Here is a 14233-nt window from a genome sequence, read left to right as displayed (position 1 = left end):
GCCTCAGTATTTAAGCAAAGTAATGCTATTGACATTATGGTGGTTAAAACTAGTAGTCTCCAAATGAAGTGTGTAAGATGATCCATTGAGAATAGGAAGAAAATATTAGCATTTCTGATGTTTATTTTTATCTGAAAATGATAGACTAAGCATTATTCCTAACATATGGATAAGACTGGTGCCTATACTCTATCTGTATATGATATGATTGTATGTTACTTCAAGTTCCATGATATCAAAGGGTTGATGGCATCATCTCTGTCATTTATTTCTGCTGTGGCAGATCTATTATAATTTAAATGTAGTTTTAGAGAATTTTATGATTGAATTTTAGTTAACTTAAAAGGTTGTTTTAAAAGTTACTATTGGCTGGCCACAGTGGCTCATGCCTTTAATCCCAGCGCTTTGGGAGGCCAAGACGAGAGGATCGCTTTGAACCCAGAAATCTGAGACCAGCCTGGGCAACAGTGTGAGACCCTGTCTCTTAAAAAAAAAAAAAAAAATGCTGGGGGCATTTTGCATGCCTGAGTGCCTGAGGTCCCAGTTACTCCACAGACTGAGGTGGGAGGATCTTGAGCCCAGGAGGTTGAGGCTGCAGTGAGCCATGATCATACCACTGCACTCCAGCCTGGGTGACAGTAAGACCCTGTCTCAGGAAAAAAAAAAAAAAAAAAGTAGCTATGAAATGATGAAGGGCCAGGAACTGTTCTGAGTGTTTTTTGTGATGATTCATTTAATTCTTTAAGAAATTCTAAGAGGTAGGTTCTGTATTACCCCCTTTTGCAGATGAAGAAACTGATAAACAGAACAGTTTAGTAATTTCCCAAGGTCAGACAGTGGAACCAGACTTGAACCTAGACAGTTTGGTCTCAGATCCTATGTTCTTCATTACTGTGCTGTGGGGCTCTCAAGGCAGGCATTTCCTAAATGTATTCAAACTAATTTGGTAGATAGGACTGCAAATTGGATGCCATGATTTAAAAAGTTAAAGGTAGGTAGTGAGACTCTCCTTCCCTTGCACCTATGTATCTTTACGAACATATCTTTTTCAGTTTTGATAGCCATTAAAACCACATATCCAAATAACTGAACATCACAGACTATCAAATTGCTGTTTTAAAATCTAAAACCCTCACAAAAATATATACTCATTCTTACTGCTCTCAAGACTAATAATTTTTCATGAAAATAATAGTGTGTAATAAGACAAAAATCTAAAATGTGCATTTTCTTAATTGCATTCCTTTACATTTTTAATATACATAATGTAGTACATATAATTTATAAATATGTGTAAGGGATGTGCGCTCAAAATGGTCTTAGTATTAAGTATATAAAAAATATTTGCGGTGGGATGTTCGTTAAGGTTTGGAGAAAAAGGCATTAGAGAAAGCACTTTGAAAGCAAGAATGAGATTGTATTCACTAAGCAATAAAAAAATCAATGATCAGACCTCGAGTAGGGTGGCAACTTTTAAAATTTCTTCTCCCTGATTTAAACCTACCTTTGATCTTCAAAACCAGCTGAGATAACACAGCATAGCTTTCAGCACTAAAGCAAATGTTTTTTTGTTTTTTAAGAAATTGGCATTCACAAACAAGAGTATAGAGTCCCAGAAAACCTTTTGCATGAAGGCTCTACTCTTGAAAGATAATTTTTAGGTCTTAGGACTTTGAATGAAAGTTAATATTAAAAATCAAGAAAATTGAAGGAAAAGTTTCAAAATTATTAAAAAGATTGAAAGTCAGCTTATTCTGGATAAAGAGTAGTATTTTCAACCTTTTAATTTTTCTTTAATGGGATTGATGAAACTAAATAAAAGAAGACTAATAGCAGGCCTCAGAGAATTGATTATAATGTTACTGTTGCTTTATATTCAGAAGATGAGCAAGTCATGTTGGACAAAAGTGTGAGCCTGACTTCCAGTAGTCTACAAAATAGAGACTCCCTCTAATTTTTTAGCCTATCCTATTTGCTTCTTGTATTTTTTATAGATAGGTCAATCCAATCCGCATTATTATAATATTTCTGGTATACTCGGAGATGATCTCTTGCTTTCATCTCCCTATTCGGTGGAAGTTGTTCAATTCCCCTGTTGCCTATTCCAAAATATGGAGATTGTATCTTCTCTTCAATTGATATAACCAGATTTGTTGGTCGTTAGCTTGATTACATTGTAGTACAAATACAGGTATTTTTAAGACAAATTTATACTGGATACTGTGTAAATTAATCTTAGTAACATTCAGGTGTACTTAACCCCTGGGTAGGGTTCATTGAAGTGTATCTATAGTTACATTATGATCATTGATATCAGTACGCTTTAATCACATACCTCTTAAGCTTAAGCACCTCTTTTTCTGAAACCAGGGCTTGTCTCCTACTAGCAGTGTAGATGTGAGAAGTCATTGTCCTCACTAGGTCTCAGGTCCTCAGCTGGAGAGGGCTTGGATCTCCCAAGCCTCTTCAAAAAGTTGGTAACTCCTGTTTCAGTGGGGCAAGGGGATCTTATTTGTTTAATCTCTGTGGAAAAAAAGAAACGTGTTCAGACAATTAGGAGATTGAACATAGCAGAGCTTTTAAGTTTTTCCCCTCAAATTATTGGCTCTGCCTAGTGTCTGTCTTCCCTATGAATTTATCTGGTTAGGTCCTTTATTTGCAATGATTTTGACACATAATGACATGATGATACAATTTACCTCAAAGATTAAACGCCTCCTTTGAAAAGCTAGAGTAGGAGAGGTAAATATAATGAATCACTATGAACCCATCAACCTAGCTTGAGCAATTAGCAATATTTTCCTTCTCTTCCACTTACCCTTTTTCTTTTTTCCTGGAAAAGGAAATCCTAGTCATCATGGCATTTTGGCCATAAATGGGACACGTTTAATTACGTCTCAAAGTGGCAGGAACGTTTTTAAAAATACGATCATCTAATGATCACACCTAACAAAGTCAACAATTTCTTAATATCATCCAATACTGTGGTAACATTCAAGTATCTTCTTTTGTCTCAAAGATGACTTTTTTTTTTTTTTTGGAGACAGAGTCTCACTCTGTCGCCCAGGCTGGAGTGCAGTGGCGGCGCCATCTCGGCTCACTGCAACCTCAGCCTCCCACGTTCCAGCGATTCTCCTGTCTCAGCCTCCCGAGTAGCTAGGATTACAGGAGTAAAACACCCGGCTAGTTTTTGTATTTTTAGTAGAGACGGGGTTTCACCATGTTGGCCGGGCTGGTTGCAAACTCCTGACCTTAATCCACCCACCTCGGCTTCCCAAAGTGCTGGGATTATAGGCTTGAGCCACTGCGCCCAGCCAAAGATGACTTTTTATAGTTGGTTTGTAAATCAGGATCTAAGTAAACTCCAGCATTTACATTTGCAGTTTGATTGTTGTGTCTCTTGAGTCCTTTTCAACCTTTGTTCAAGTCATCAATTTGTGGAGAAACTAGGTCATCTGTCCTAGAGACTATTCCCATTTCAAACTTGGCCTTTTCCTTCTTTGTGGTGTTGTCTCTTTCATTGCCTGACTGTTGACTGTCTTGTAAATTAGTAGTTACACGTAGAGACATGATTAAAGTTTAGTGGCTTTGCTTAAGGCAAGAATACTTCATAGGAGGTAAGATATATTAAAAGACACACAATATTCAGTTGTTCACTTTCAGCAATGCTGAAATGGCTGGGGGGTTTAGGTCTGTTCACTCTGTTTTAAAGATCCATATCAACTTTTAACTGAATGCTTTGAGCATCCATTGATAATTATTGCTTAATCCGTTATTTACAACCATTTCTTCTGATTTTATTCACTGGACTTTAAAAACTTCCTTCATCAGCTGTTTAGTGCCCCTGAAATATGGTTCTTATAAGAAAGGCAAGATGAATCTTTGATGTTTTTCCTTTTATATATTAGTTTGAACTGTCATTGGAGACTAATGAGGGCTGCTTTTTAAAAAAATGTCATTATGTATACACACACACACAACATACACACACGTATCTTTTTTTGTGGAGAAAGTCTCATTCTGTCACCCAAGCCTGAGTACGGTGGCACCATCTTGGCTCACTGCAACCTCTGCCTCCAGGTTCAAGTGATTCTACTGCCTCAGCTTCCTGAGTAGCTGGGATTACAGGTGTGCGCCACCACACCCGGCTAATTTTTGTAATTTTAGTTAGAGACGGGGTTTCACCATGTTGGCCAGGCTAGTCTCAAACTCCTGACCTCAACTGATCCACCTGCCTTGGCCTCCCAAAGTGCTGGGATTATAGGCATGAGCCATTGTGCCCGGCCTAAAATGTCATTTTAAATTTATGAATTTGAAGTAATCCTTTTCTATTAAAGTTGACACTTATATTTAAGATATCCCAGGCTAATCTTGCACATTGTACATTTCTTATCGCAGATCTTGTATCAGCCATATCTTCAAGGTGTCCGAGTTCTTTGGATGGGAAAAGGGTGTTTAGAGAACACAATCTGGGTATAGGAGAAACTTGTTGCTGCCACACCTTTTCAGTGGACAGAGTTTGAAAACACGTACACACAAACATGCATGCATGCACACAGACATAACACTTTCAGAGTTATAAAAAGACATAAGTTTATATTGATATTTCCAACTTAAGTTTACAAGGCTTTTTATTTTTCTTATTTTTATTATAGCATCTTTTTTTCCTTTACATTAAAAATTTTGGTTCCTAAGAGTATTAACATAATTCCTTGTTTGCTTTGTCTTATGATATAGCTACAATAGTTTCAAAATAACAATATCAATAAATTTGTTTTTTTGTTTGTTTTTGAGACAGAGTCTTACTTTGTCACCCAAGCCGGAGTGCAGTGGTGCGATCTTGGCTCACTGCAACCTCCGCCTCCCGGATTCAAGCGATTCTCATACCTCAGCCTCCTGAGTAGTTGGAATCACAGGCATGTGTCATCATGCCTGGCTAATTTTTGTATTTTCAGTAGAGATGGGGTTTCACCATGTTGACCAAGTTGGTCTCGAACTTCTAACCTCAAGTGATCTGCCTGCCTTGGCCTCCCAAAGTGCTGGGATTATAGGTGTGAGCCACTGCGTCCGACCAGTAGATTTTTGTTGTTGTTGTTTAAAATGATTAGACTATATCTCATTAGGCTTTAAGTTACCTGAAGTAATTCATTTCTCTGTATTTCTACCATTGAATCCGTACACATTTAGGTTTTGTTTATTTTTGTTTTTAATTTTAGAAATTTCTTTTTTTATTTTAGAAAAGGGGGTACAAAGTAAATGTTTTATAACAACATTCTTTCAGAGAAGTCTCATTTTCATCCATCTCTCTATTATTTTCCCTCTTCTTCTATAAATAACCATTTTTGTTAGCTTTTTGTTTATCCTTCCTCATTTATTTTTAAAAAATATAAACAAATGGTCTATGGACATACATTTGATGTCACCCAATCTTAAACATTTTTCTCTGCCTAGCCTTTTTAACCTAATACTGTATATACTTGATCTCACCCCATAGTAGAAATATGAGAATTATCCTCATTCCTTTTTTATAGTTTCATAGTGCTCCCCAAATCTTCATGACTGACTTTTAGGTGTTTTATTAGCTAGCTTTTAGAGCCAGTGTTTATTAATGGAAGGGAAAAGGAAGGCAATACATATTTATCAAACTGTGTGTCATTTACTTTATAAAGTAGGGTTATTCCACCCCACCCGCCCCAATTACTAGAGTGGAGAGAAGTAGAATTCAGTAAGATGTAGTGACATGCTCCCAATGACATGGCTGGTAAGAGAGAAATTCATAGTTAAGGATTTGATGTCTTTCCAATACATCATGAATACTGTGACTTGGCATTTCAGTGATTGTTAGACTGTCATACTGGTGACTTTTTCATGTAACATTTCAGGGGATCTTGTTTTTTTATTTTTTGTTTTTGTGTGTTTTAATTTGGATGTACCTAAGAACCTGATAGAAAACTTTACTTCTGTGATTTCTAAAGAATCTTTGAGAGTTGTATTTTAAAATGTGTAATAAAATGCAGTCAGTGTTATAGTAACAGTAGTAACCGATTGTCATCTCTTTCTGTTCTCTCAACCATACACTGGGAATTTCTCTCTTGAAAATGTGTTGCCCTAAATTTAACAAAACTTTTTTTTTTCTGTTGCAGTTTGGGAATACCTGCTACTGCAATTCAGTTCTTCAAGCACTTTATTTTTGTCGTCCATTTCGGGAAAAAGTTCTTGCATATAAGAGTCAACCTAGGAAAAAGGAGAGCCTTCTTACATGCTTAGCAGATCTCTTCCATAGCATAGCCACTCAGAAGAAAAAGGTTGGAGTAATACCCCCTAAGAAGTTCATCACAAGATTACGGAAAGAAAATGGTAATTCTACTTCCCACTGTATTAATGACATACTAGGAAGGTTAAAGATAGCGTGCCATAATTCCAGCACTTACTGAGCATCATCTGTATGCCTGATAACATGTTAGCTTTTGAAGAAACAAGGACGACACTCCTTTCTTCAAGGAGGCACTCATTTACTGAAGGAGACAGTCTCACAGTAATTAATACAAGATACAGTTAATGTTTGCATTGCGTTATACAGTGATAAAATTCTGTGTGGCAGCAAATGAGAAATCACAGTTTCTCTTTTTGCTTGCTTGGCTTTTCTGTCAAGAATGAAGGGTATTTTCTTTTTTTTTTGCATGCTTATGCATTTGTTGTTTTCATAATGCTTTCATGTGTGTTAACTCATTGGATCCTTGCAGTAGCCTTAGATAGAGAGCATGTCATTTCCCCCATTTTAGCCATGAAAAATCAAAACCTAAAAAAGGCTTGCCAGGAGCCACACTCTGGGGAAAGAGCTAGAAAAGACCTTTTGGCTTACGGGAGATAAGTTTTAATCCCCCATCCCCTTTTAAAAATAGTTACTGAGTAAGCCCCACCTCCCTTTTCTCTTTTGAAATAATTGTTCATTTAATTTTCACATGCCAGTAAGTTAGACATTATCACCCTATGAAATAACAAGCTCAGAGAGGTTAATTCGTCCAAGGTCCCACAGAGTTACTAAGTGGTGGAGCTGGTATACAAACTTACTTCTCCCTGATACGTAAGCCCAGTGTTCTTTTTTTTTTGAGACGGAGTCTCGCTCTGTCGCCCAGGCTGGAGTACAGTGGCGCAATCTTGGCTCACTGCAATCTCCGCCTCCCGGGTTCACACCATTCTCCCGCCTCAGCCTCCCGAGTAGCTGGGACTACAGGCGCCCGCCACCACGCCCACGTAATTTTTTGTATTTTTAGTAGAGACGGGGTTTCACCATGTTGGCCAAGATGGTCTCGATCTCCTGACCTCGTGATCTGCCCACCTCGGCCTCCCAAAGTGCTGGGATTACAGGCATGAGCCACCGCGCCCGGCAGCCCAGCCCAGTGTTCTATTTAATGTGGGACACTGCCTCAAAAATTCAAATGGAATTTAGATACCATGTAGACTTCTGGCTTTTGTTTAATGTAGGCATTTTAATCATGTAGAAACAAAATTGAATGGCATTTTTAGTTGATTTGTTACCTATTAAATAGAGGCTCACAAGCAGGATTTAAGAAGTCTTTAAGATTGATTATTAAATACCCTAATGTATAATCATGCCCTTAAATTAGTCAGTTGACACTGTACACAGTGAATTGAGGTAAGCCTGGATCATATCTAGTTCCCTGAAATATAAGATGACCCAGAAATAGGCTATAGGCTGTTATTCTTGAATTTGATACATTTGTTGAAGATTTGTTCATTTTCCCCACATACACATGTAGAATAATTAATTGCTCTCAAAAATACATCTTGTTTCCCCTAATGAAAGCTAAACATATATACTTTATTAGATTACAGATCTGTTTATCTTGTTTTTTAGAAAATCAAATATAACCTTAATGCTCAAATGTGGATTGAGCAATTAAGTCTTCTCAGTCTTTTTGTGTGTGTCTGTACGAAACTTTAAAAGTTTTGTCCTTGTGGAAAATTTATGTACTTGGTAATTGAACATGGCACCCTTTCTCAGTGACTTTATTAGTATTTTTTAAATGTTCAGTGCCTGGACATGGTGGCTCACACCTGTAATCCCAGCACTTTGGGAGGCCAAGGTAGGAGGATTGCTTGAGCCCAAGAGTTTGAGACTAGCCTCGGCAGCAAAGCAAGACCTTGTCTCACAAAAAATTTTAAAAATTAATCGGATGTGGTGGTGCACATCTGTAGTCCCAGCTACTTGGAAGGCTGAGGTGGGAGGATCGCTTGAGCCCAGGAGGTTGAAGCTGCAGTGATCCCTGATTGTGCCACTCTCCAGCTTGGGTAACAGAGCAAGACCCTGTCTCTAAAAAAAAAAAAAAAAAGTTCAAAAGTATGCAGCTCATACAGAGCATACATTATTTCCCTTTTCATTTAATAGTACATTTCTCTTGGCCTTATTAACCTATCACATGGGCTCTTTATACAATGATTTTATTTTAGTTAGGTTGACCCTCATGCTGAATAGAGGTAAAATACAGTTACATACTTATGGCTTTATATGTTTGTTTGTCAAACTTGGGGTATTTTTACAGTGTTCGTTATTTTTTCCAAATGGGCTTTTTTTCTTTTTTCTTCTCTTTCTCTTTCTTTTTTTGTTTTTGGTAGAGATGGGGTCTCATTATGTTGCCCAGACTGGTCTTGAACTCCTGGCCTCAAATGACCCACCTCAGCCTCTCAAAGTGTTGGATTACAGGCATGAGCCACTGTGTCTGGCCTTATTATTATTATTTATTATTATTTTTTAATAGTTCAGTAGTTACTAATTTTTTTGTATTTAGGCAGATTGAGTTGGTAACACAATAGAGTTCTTAAATACTTCTTTGAAAGAGACTGATTCTAGAATAAATATTTATTCTAAGCCCATCTTCTCATAAGTTTTGCTTCATTTTTCTAAACTTCAGAAATAATGCTTAATAGAAAAGCCATTTTTTAATAGAAAAGCATTTTTATTATTTGATGTTGCTGACATTTGCAAATATGTTTTGAAATATATTTTTGGCTTTTGAATTTTCCCTTGAGAATTGTGTAGAGAAGAATATACAAATCAAAGAGGATTTAATATATTATTCATTGCATATCTTTCCTTCTGAGATTTTGTTTGTTTTAAATCTTTGGAAAGTGTGTTACTCATTTCAGTATTTCCACTGATTTTCACTGGTAGATGGTTCTCACTAAATTAATTTCCTGCCATACTATGTTAAAAATTTTATTCTCAATAGATATTAGCCCCGTATTGTTTTAACCACCGTTGCTTTATGTTACTAATCTTTTTGATGTCCCTGGAAAGAACTGATTTTAATTTCTATTTATTAATGAATTTTTGTTTTTACAGTTTTAACTCATGTTACCTAATCATAGCATAAGAGGACTGTTGCACAGTGCTCCTGCATAGAGTACAGCAACACTGGCTCCATGCATGTTACCTGCTGATGGGATGGATGCTAGCAGAGTGTTTGAGTAGACTAATTATGATAGATATATTTCCTGTTGTGTGCCAGACACTGTCTAGGCACTGATGATACAGAAATATGCCTTCAGGTACCTGACACCCTCGTGGGGAAGCAGACAGTCATCAATTGTGTGATGCAGTGTGTCACTGTCACGAAAAAAAGAACACTGGGAAAGGGGACAGAGGATGAGGGAGTTGCCAGTTCATATGTCAGTCGTTGGGGAATGTCCCTGATTAGGTAATGTTAGATCAGAAAGTTGAAGACATCATTTGAAGATCTGAGGCAAAAATGTTACCATCAGTAAGAAGAAAGTGCAGGTTGCCTGAGTGCTTGAAGGATGGCAAGAAAATTAGCATGGCAAGAGTGGAATAGGATGAAGATAAAGTCAGAAGAGCAGGGGCCTAAAGCTTGGGTTTTATTTGGAAAGCCATGGGAAGCCACGAGAGGGTTCTGAGCAGGTGGGTGATACATTCTGATTTGTTTGAGAAGACCCTTTGGCTGCTGGGTGGGCCTAGGCAGCATGAGAGTAGATGCAGGAGACCAGCCTGGAGGCTGTTGCAGTACCCAGGTAGGAAATGGAGTCATCTCTTTACAGGTACTGCCTGTGGGTGATCTACTATTATTTTGGAAGAAATACAACATAGGTTGGTGATCTGATTGTGTTAGCTAGAGTTGACCCTCAACTGGACTGTTTGGGATCATTTTAGGTGGGCCTGAAGGCCACATCAGCTGGCATCTGTAGCTGTGTGCTCTGACTCACTGAACCTTAGCAGTGTCGGTCATTTAAGTTATTGTTTGGGGGCAGATCTACTTTTCTGTCATCATCTTAGTTGTTTCAATCCCTATTGTCCATCCATCCATCCATCCATCCATCCATCCATTCATTCAAAAATGGGAAATACATCTCATTATGTGGCAGGCACTGTTGTCAGTCCTAGGGATGAGATAGAAAGGGTCCTTGTTCTTAAGGAACGTGCATGGACATAGCAGCGTTTCATGTGCCGTGGAGAGATTAAAAAAACAGATAAATTTAAGTCTGGGTCTCCCTCAAGTGAGGAAATTTTAGTTGTTCACAAATAATACCTGTTAAATATATTTGAGTAAATAATTTCTTATGTTTATTTCAAACAATTTTCTCCAAAAGAGCATAAATGGTATTTTGTGTAATGAGAGCTTATAGCTATTTCTGAATTATGAGGAGAACATAACCTATTTTTAAGCAGTGTTTTTCATTTTTTTTGCATTATTGTTGTAGCTATATCAGGACTATAGTAGTTTATAATCATACATTTATTTAATAATGAAATTGTCTGTCTCTCCCACTAGACTGTCAGTTCCATGACGGAGGGAACCCATTTGTTTTTGCTCACCATTTTATTCCCAGCACATAATCCAGTTCCTGGCACATAGTAGGTGCTTACTAAATATTTATTGAATGAGTGAATGAATGAATGAAATTGTTAAACTTCCAAAGCAAGTTTGAAGTCCACCTTTCCCATTATGCTACTTAGCAAAGAAGAAAGCAAACCATAAGAAAACCAGGGTTTTAAAAATTAAATATAATGCAGTTCACAGGGATTGTCCTGAGGTCATTCATCAGTGTTATTTTGATGTTTATGCAGTCCTGGTTGATGCTTTTAAAACTATAGTGGCTGCTTTCACGTACAGCAAAATTCTGGCATATTCAGTATACTCTAAGGAAAATGGACTATAAATAATCTTAGAAATATTTCAACAGAAGTTTAAAGATTATTTTTTGGTTTACTTTGCATCTCGTTTTCAGAGCATTCAAGTCATTGGAGGTATTTTTGTGAATATGAAATCATTGCTCTATGTTAAAAGAGCATCCAAAAAAGATGTACATTTTAAAAAAGCAAAAACATTTGCACATTTTTACTTAAAAAATAATTATTTTGAAAAACATGTATATGCTAAAATTCTTTTCAACAGGGAGAAATTAGGCTACTTCAGATTGTGGCATCAAGCCAATATGTAGTTAGCCACTGTGGGGAATTAATCATCTCTAACCTTAACTAGGTCCTCAACAGTGTTTATAAAATCTTTTCACTAGTTCTCCCTGATTATTCTTCTTTTTAGATTCCTCTAGGACTTTTCCAGTTGGTTTCCAACTTTTCTTAAGCCCCTCAGCTCAACTTTAGCATAATTATCTTCCACTCCTTGTCTTAGTGGACCTGTTTGAGGTGGGTGGTTCCAGATTTGTGACCCGGAAATGGGTGAGTGAGTGATAGATAAAGGTTCTTGAATTGTAAGGGATTGAGGTGCATGCACGTCGGGAAGCTGCCTAGACACTGACATGTCAAGGTTGGTGCAGGAGGCAAAGTGGAGAGAGAAACTGTGAATCAGGCCATCAGTGGATGAGGAGGAGGTTGGAAGATGACCTCAGAGAGAGGAGGGTTGAGGGTCATAGTATGGCTGTATCTTGGGCACTTTTGTGATTGAGAGCAAGTAGCAGAACTAGAAAATGCCAAAGGTTGATAAGGCGAGGGAGTTTGTTCAGAACAGAATGCAGGACCTAGAGGGAGCAACTTAGAAAGGGTTGGGAACAAAGAAAATCCCAAGGATGAGAAAGGAAATAAGGTACAATAAGCAAATGAAAGTAGTAGAGGATGGGAGATTGAGGTTGAGAGGGGAAGTGTTTATTATTTTCAGGGACGGAGGATTATTGCATTGAGGGGCAAGGTTAGATAATTTGCTTGAGTTAGCTCAGCTGTGGTCTAGACTTTTCCAACTGGTGGAACCACGCGAGGTTCTATGCATGACTTGGCCCGGCCTCGGAGGGATGGAGTGGACTGCTGAGAAGATTTTTGAGTTGCAGGCTGTCTCAGTGTTGGGAGAGGTTGCATAGACTTCTGCTCTGAGCAGGGAGAGGGGAATGGTGTCCCAGTGCTTTAGATCTACTATCTCTTGTGGACAAAAACCCACACACAGTGTACCAAATTCAAGATTAGTTGTTAAGTCCATGTAGGCTAGTACGGAGCTCTTAGAACTCATGACTTTTATTGTTTTTAAATATAACATGGGGATTTTGCTAAAGGCTAATGGGTCCCTCAGGCTAAACTTACAGCAGAGAAGTGAACTGTGGCTTCAGTTGCATTCTTAATATTATTGTATTTGATTTGAGACCCTAATTTGTCGAATGGATTTGGATATATGAAAATAATTAAATAATAACATGAAAAAAATTATTGTGAATTTTACCATGTAATGCAAGAGATGTCAGGGAAAATTCCTAGGGAGAAAGATTCAGGGTCTATAAATTAAACTTGTCTATTTGCAGTGTGAAACTGAAGGAAAGGAGACTTAGTGGGTTAAGTGAAGGGAGCTGACTTGAACTAGGTAGATTTAAATGGAAATGGAACAGACTAGACATGCAGGAAATGAACTTTAAAAATCGAAAGGGTTTGGGAAGTAATTGTATATGAAGAATATGCAACAGACAGGCAGATTGCTTGAGCCTAGGAGTTCGAGATCAGCCTGGACAACATAGCGAGACCCCTATCTCTTAAAAAAAAAAGGAATGTGTAACAGGCAGTGACGGGGAGCGAGGAAGTGGACTTTTTGTATGGAAAGCTCTATTTTATTTTTAAGCATACAAATAATATATGCATAGATTCTTACAATAACATTTTAGTACCAAACAAACCTAGAAGTTTCCCTGAGTGCTCTGCTTCCTCCCCAGCTCCTCAATCTCATCTTCCTTTGAAATACCTTGATCCTACCAAACCCTTTTCTATGCATTTAAATATATATGTCCAAATAGGAAGCCACAGTTACATTTTATGGGAACTTAAACAGTGGTGATTTCTTTTTTTTTTTTTTTTTTGCAAGACAGTCTCACTCTGTCACCCAGGCTATAGTGCAGTGGTGCGATCTTGGCTCACTGCAACCTCTGCCTCCCGGGCTGAAGTGATTTTTGTGCCTCAGCTTCCTGAGTAGCTGGAATTATGGGCGCCTGCCACCGTGCCTGGCTAATTTTTGTATTTTTAGTAGAGATGGGGTTTCACCATGTTGGTCAGACTGGTCTCGAACTCCTGACCTCAGGTGATCTGCCCACCTCAGACTCACAAAGTGCTGGGATTACAGACAGGAGCCACTGCTCCCAGCCGGTTGTTTGTTTTTCATGAGTGGGATCCACATGTGTTCAGCATCCTTGTTTGGCTTTCTGTCTTGGAAGTTTTGTCATGTTAATTCAATGGAACTGCTTCCATTTTAACCGTTGCCCAGCATTCCCTAACAAAATTATAGCATAATTTAAATAAATCATTCTCCTGTTGATAAACATTTAGGATATTTTCAGACTTCTGCTGTTATAAATAAGCAGCCGTATTTATGCTTGTTTCGGTACATGCACAGATACTTACCTGTCATTGATACCTGGGAGAACTAGGTTGCATTATTTTAAATCTGTTACCAAAATTGCCTTTACAACATGCCATGCCAGTTTATACTCCCAGCAGCAACAGTTGAGAATGTCCATTTCTCCATACTCAAGCTAACACTGGATGGACATGAAGTCAGTTTTTATTTTGCCAAAGTGATGGGCAAAATGATATTTTGTCATTGTTTTAATTGTTATTTCCCAGTCCCTTGTCATGTATTATTTAGGCATTTGTATTTCTACTCTGAATTGGCTATTATTTTCCTTTGCCAGTTAAAAAAATTTTTTTTCGTGTTTTGTAAAGGGTTTTTTTTTTTAAAAAATATTCTGTATATTAAACCTTTACATAGTC

General features: G+C 37.7%; 1 protein-coding gene across 6 annotated transcripts in view; it reads left to right on the top strand.

Annotated features, from left to right (window-relative positions):
- Positions 1-14233, top strand: part of USP12 (ubiquitin specific peptidase 12) — a 111216-nt gene that overhangs the window by 64928 nt on the left and 32055 nt on the right. For 4 of the 6 annotated variants that reach the window (XM_055245243.2, XM_063619260.1, XM_063619261.1 and 1 more), the window contains exon 3: positions 6144-6357. The exons of 1 other annotated variant lie outside the window; for it this stretch is intronic. In XM_055245243.2, the coding sequence (XP_055101218.1) occupies positions 6144-6357 (214 nt within the window). Of the gene's footprint in view, positions 1-6143; positions 6358-10808; positions 10892-14233 lie in introns of those variants that run through there. One more of the 6 variants, XM_055245245.2, reaches the window with a different exon arrangement.

This window comes from Symphalangus syndactylus, chromosome 15 (genome assembly GCF_028878055.3).
Source record: "Symphalangus syndactylus isolate Jambi chromosome 15, NHGRI_mSymSyn1-v2.1_pri, whole genome shotgun sequence".
Taxonomy (NCBI): Eukaryota; Metazoa; Chordata; class Mammalia; order Primates; family Hylobatidae; genus Symphalangus; species Symphalangus syndactylus.
The sequence above is the reverse complement of the archived record's forward strand: the minus strand, read 5'-3'. Positions and strand labels throughout refer to the sequence as shown.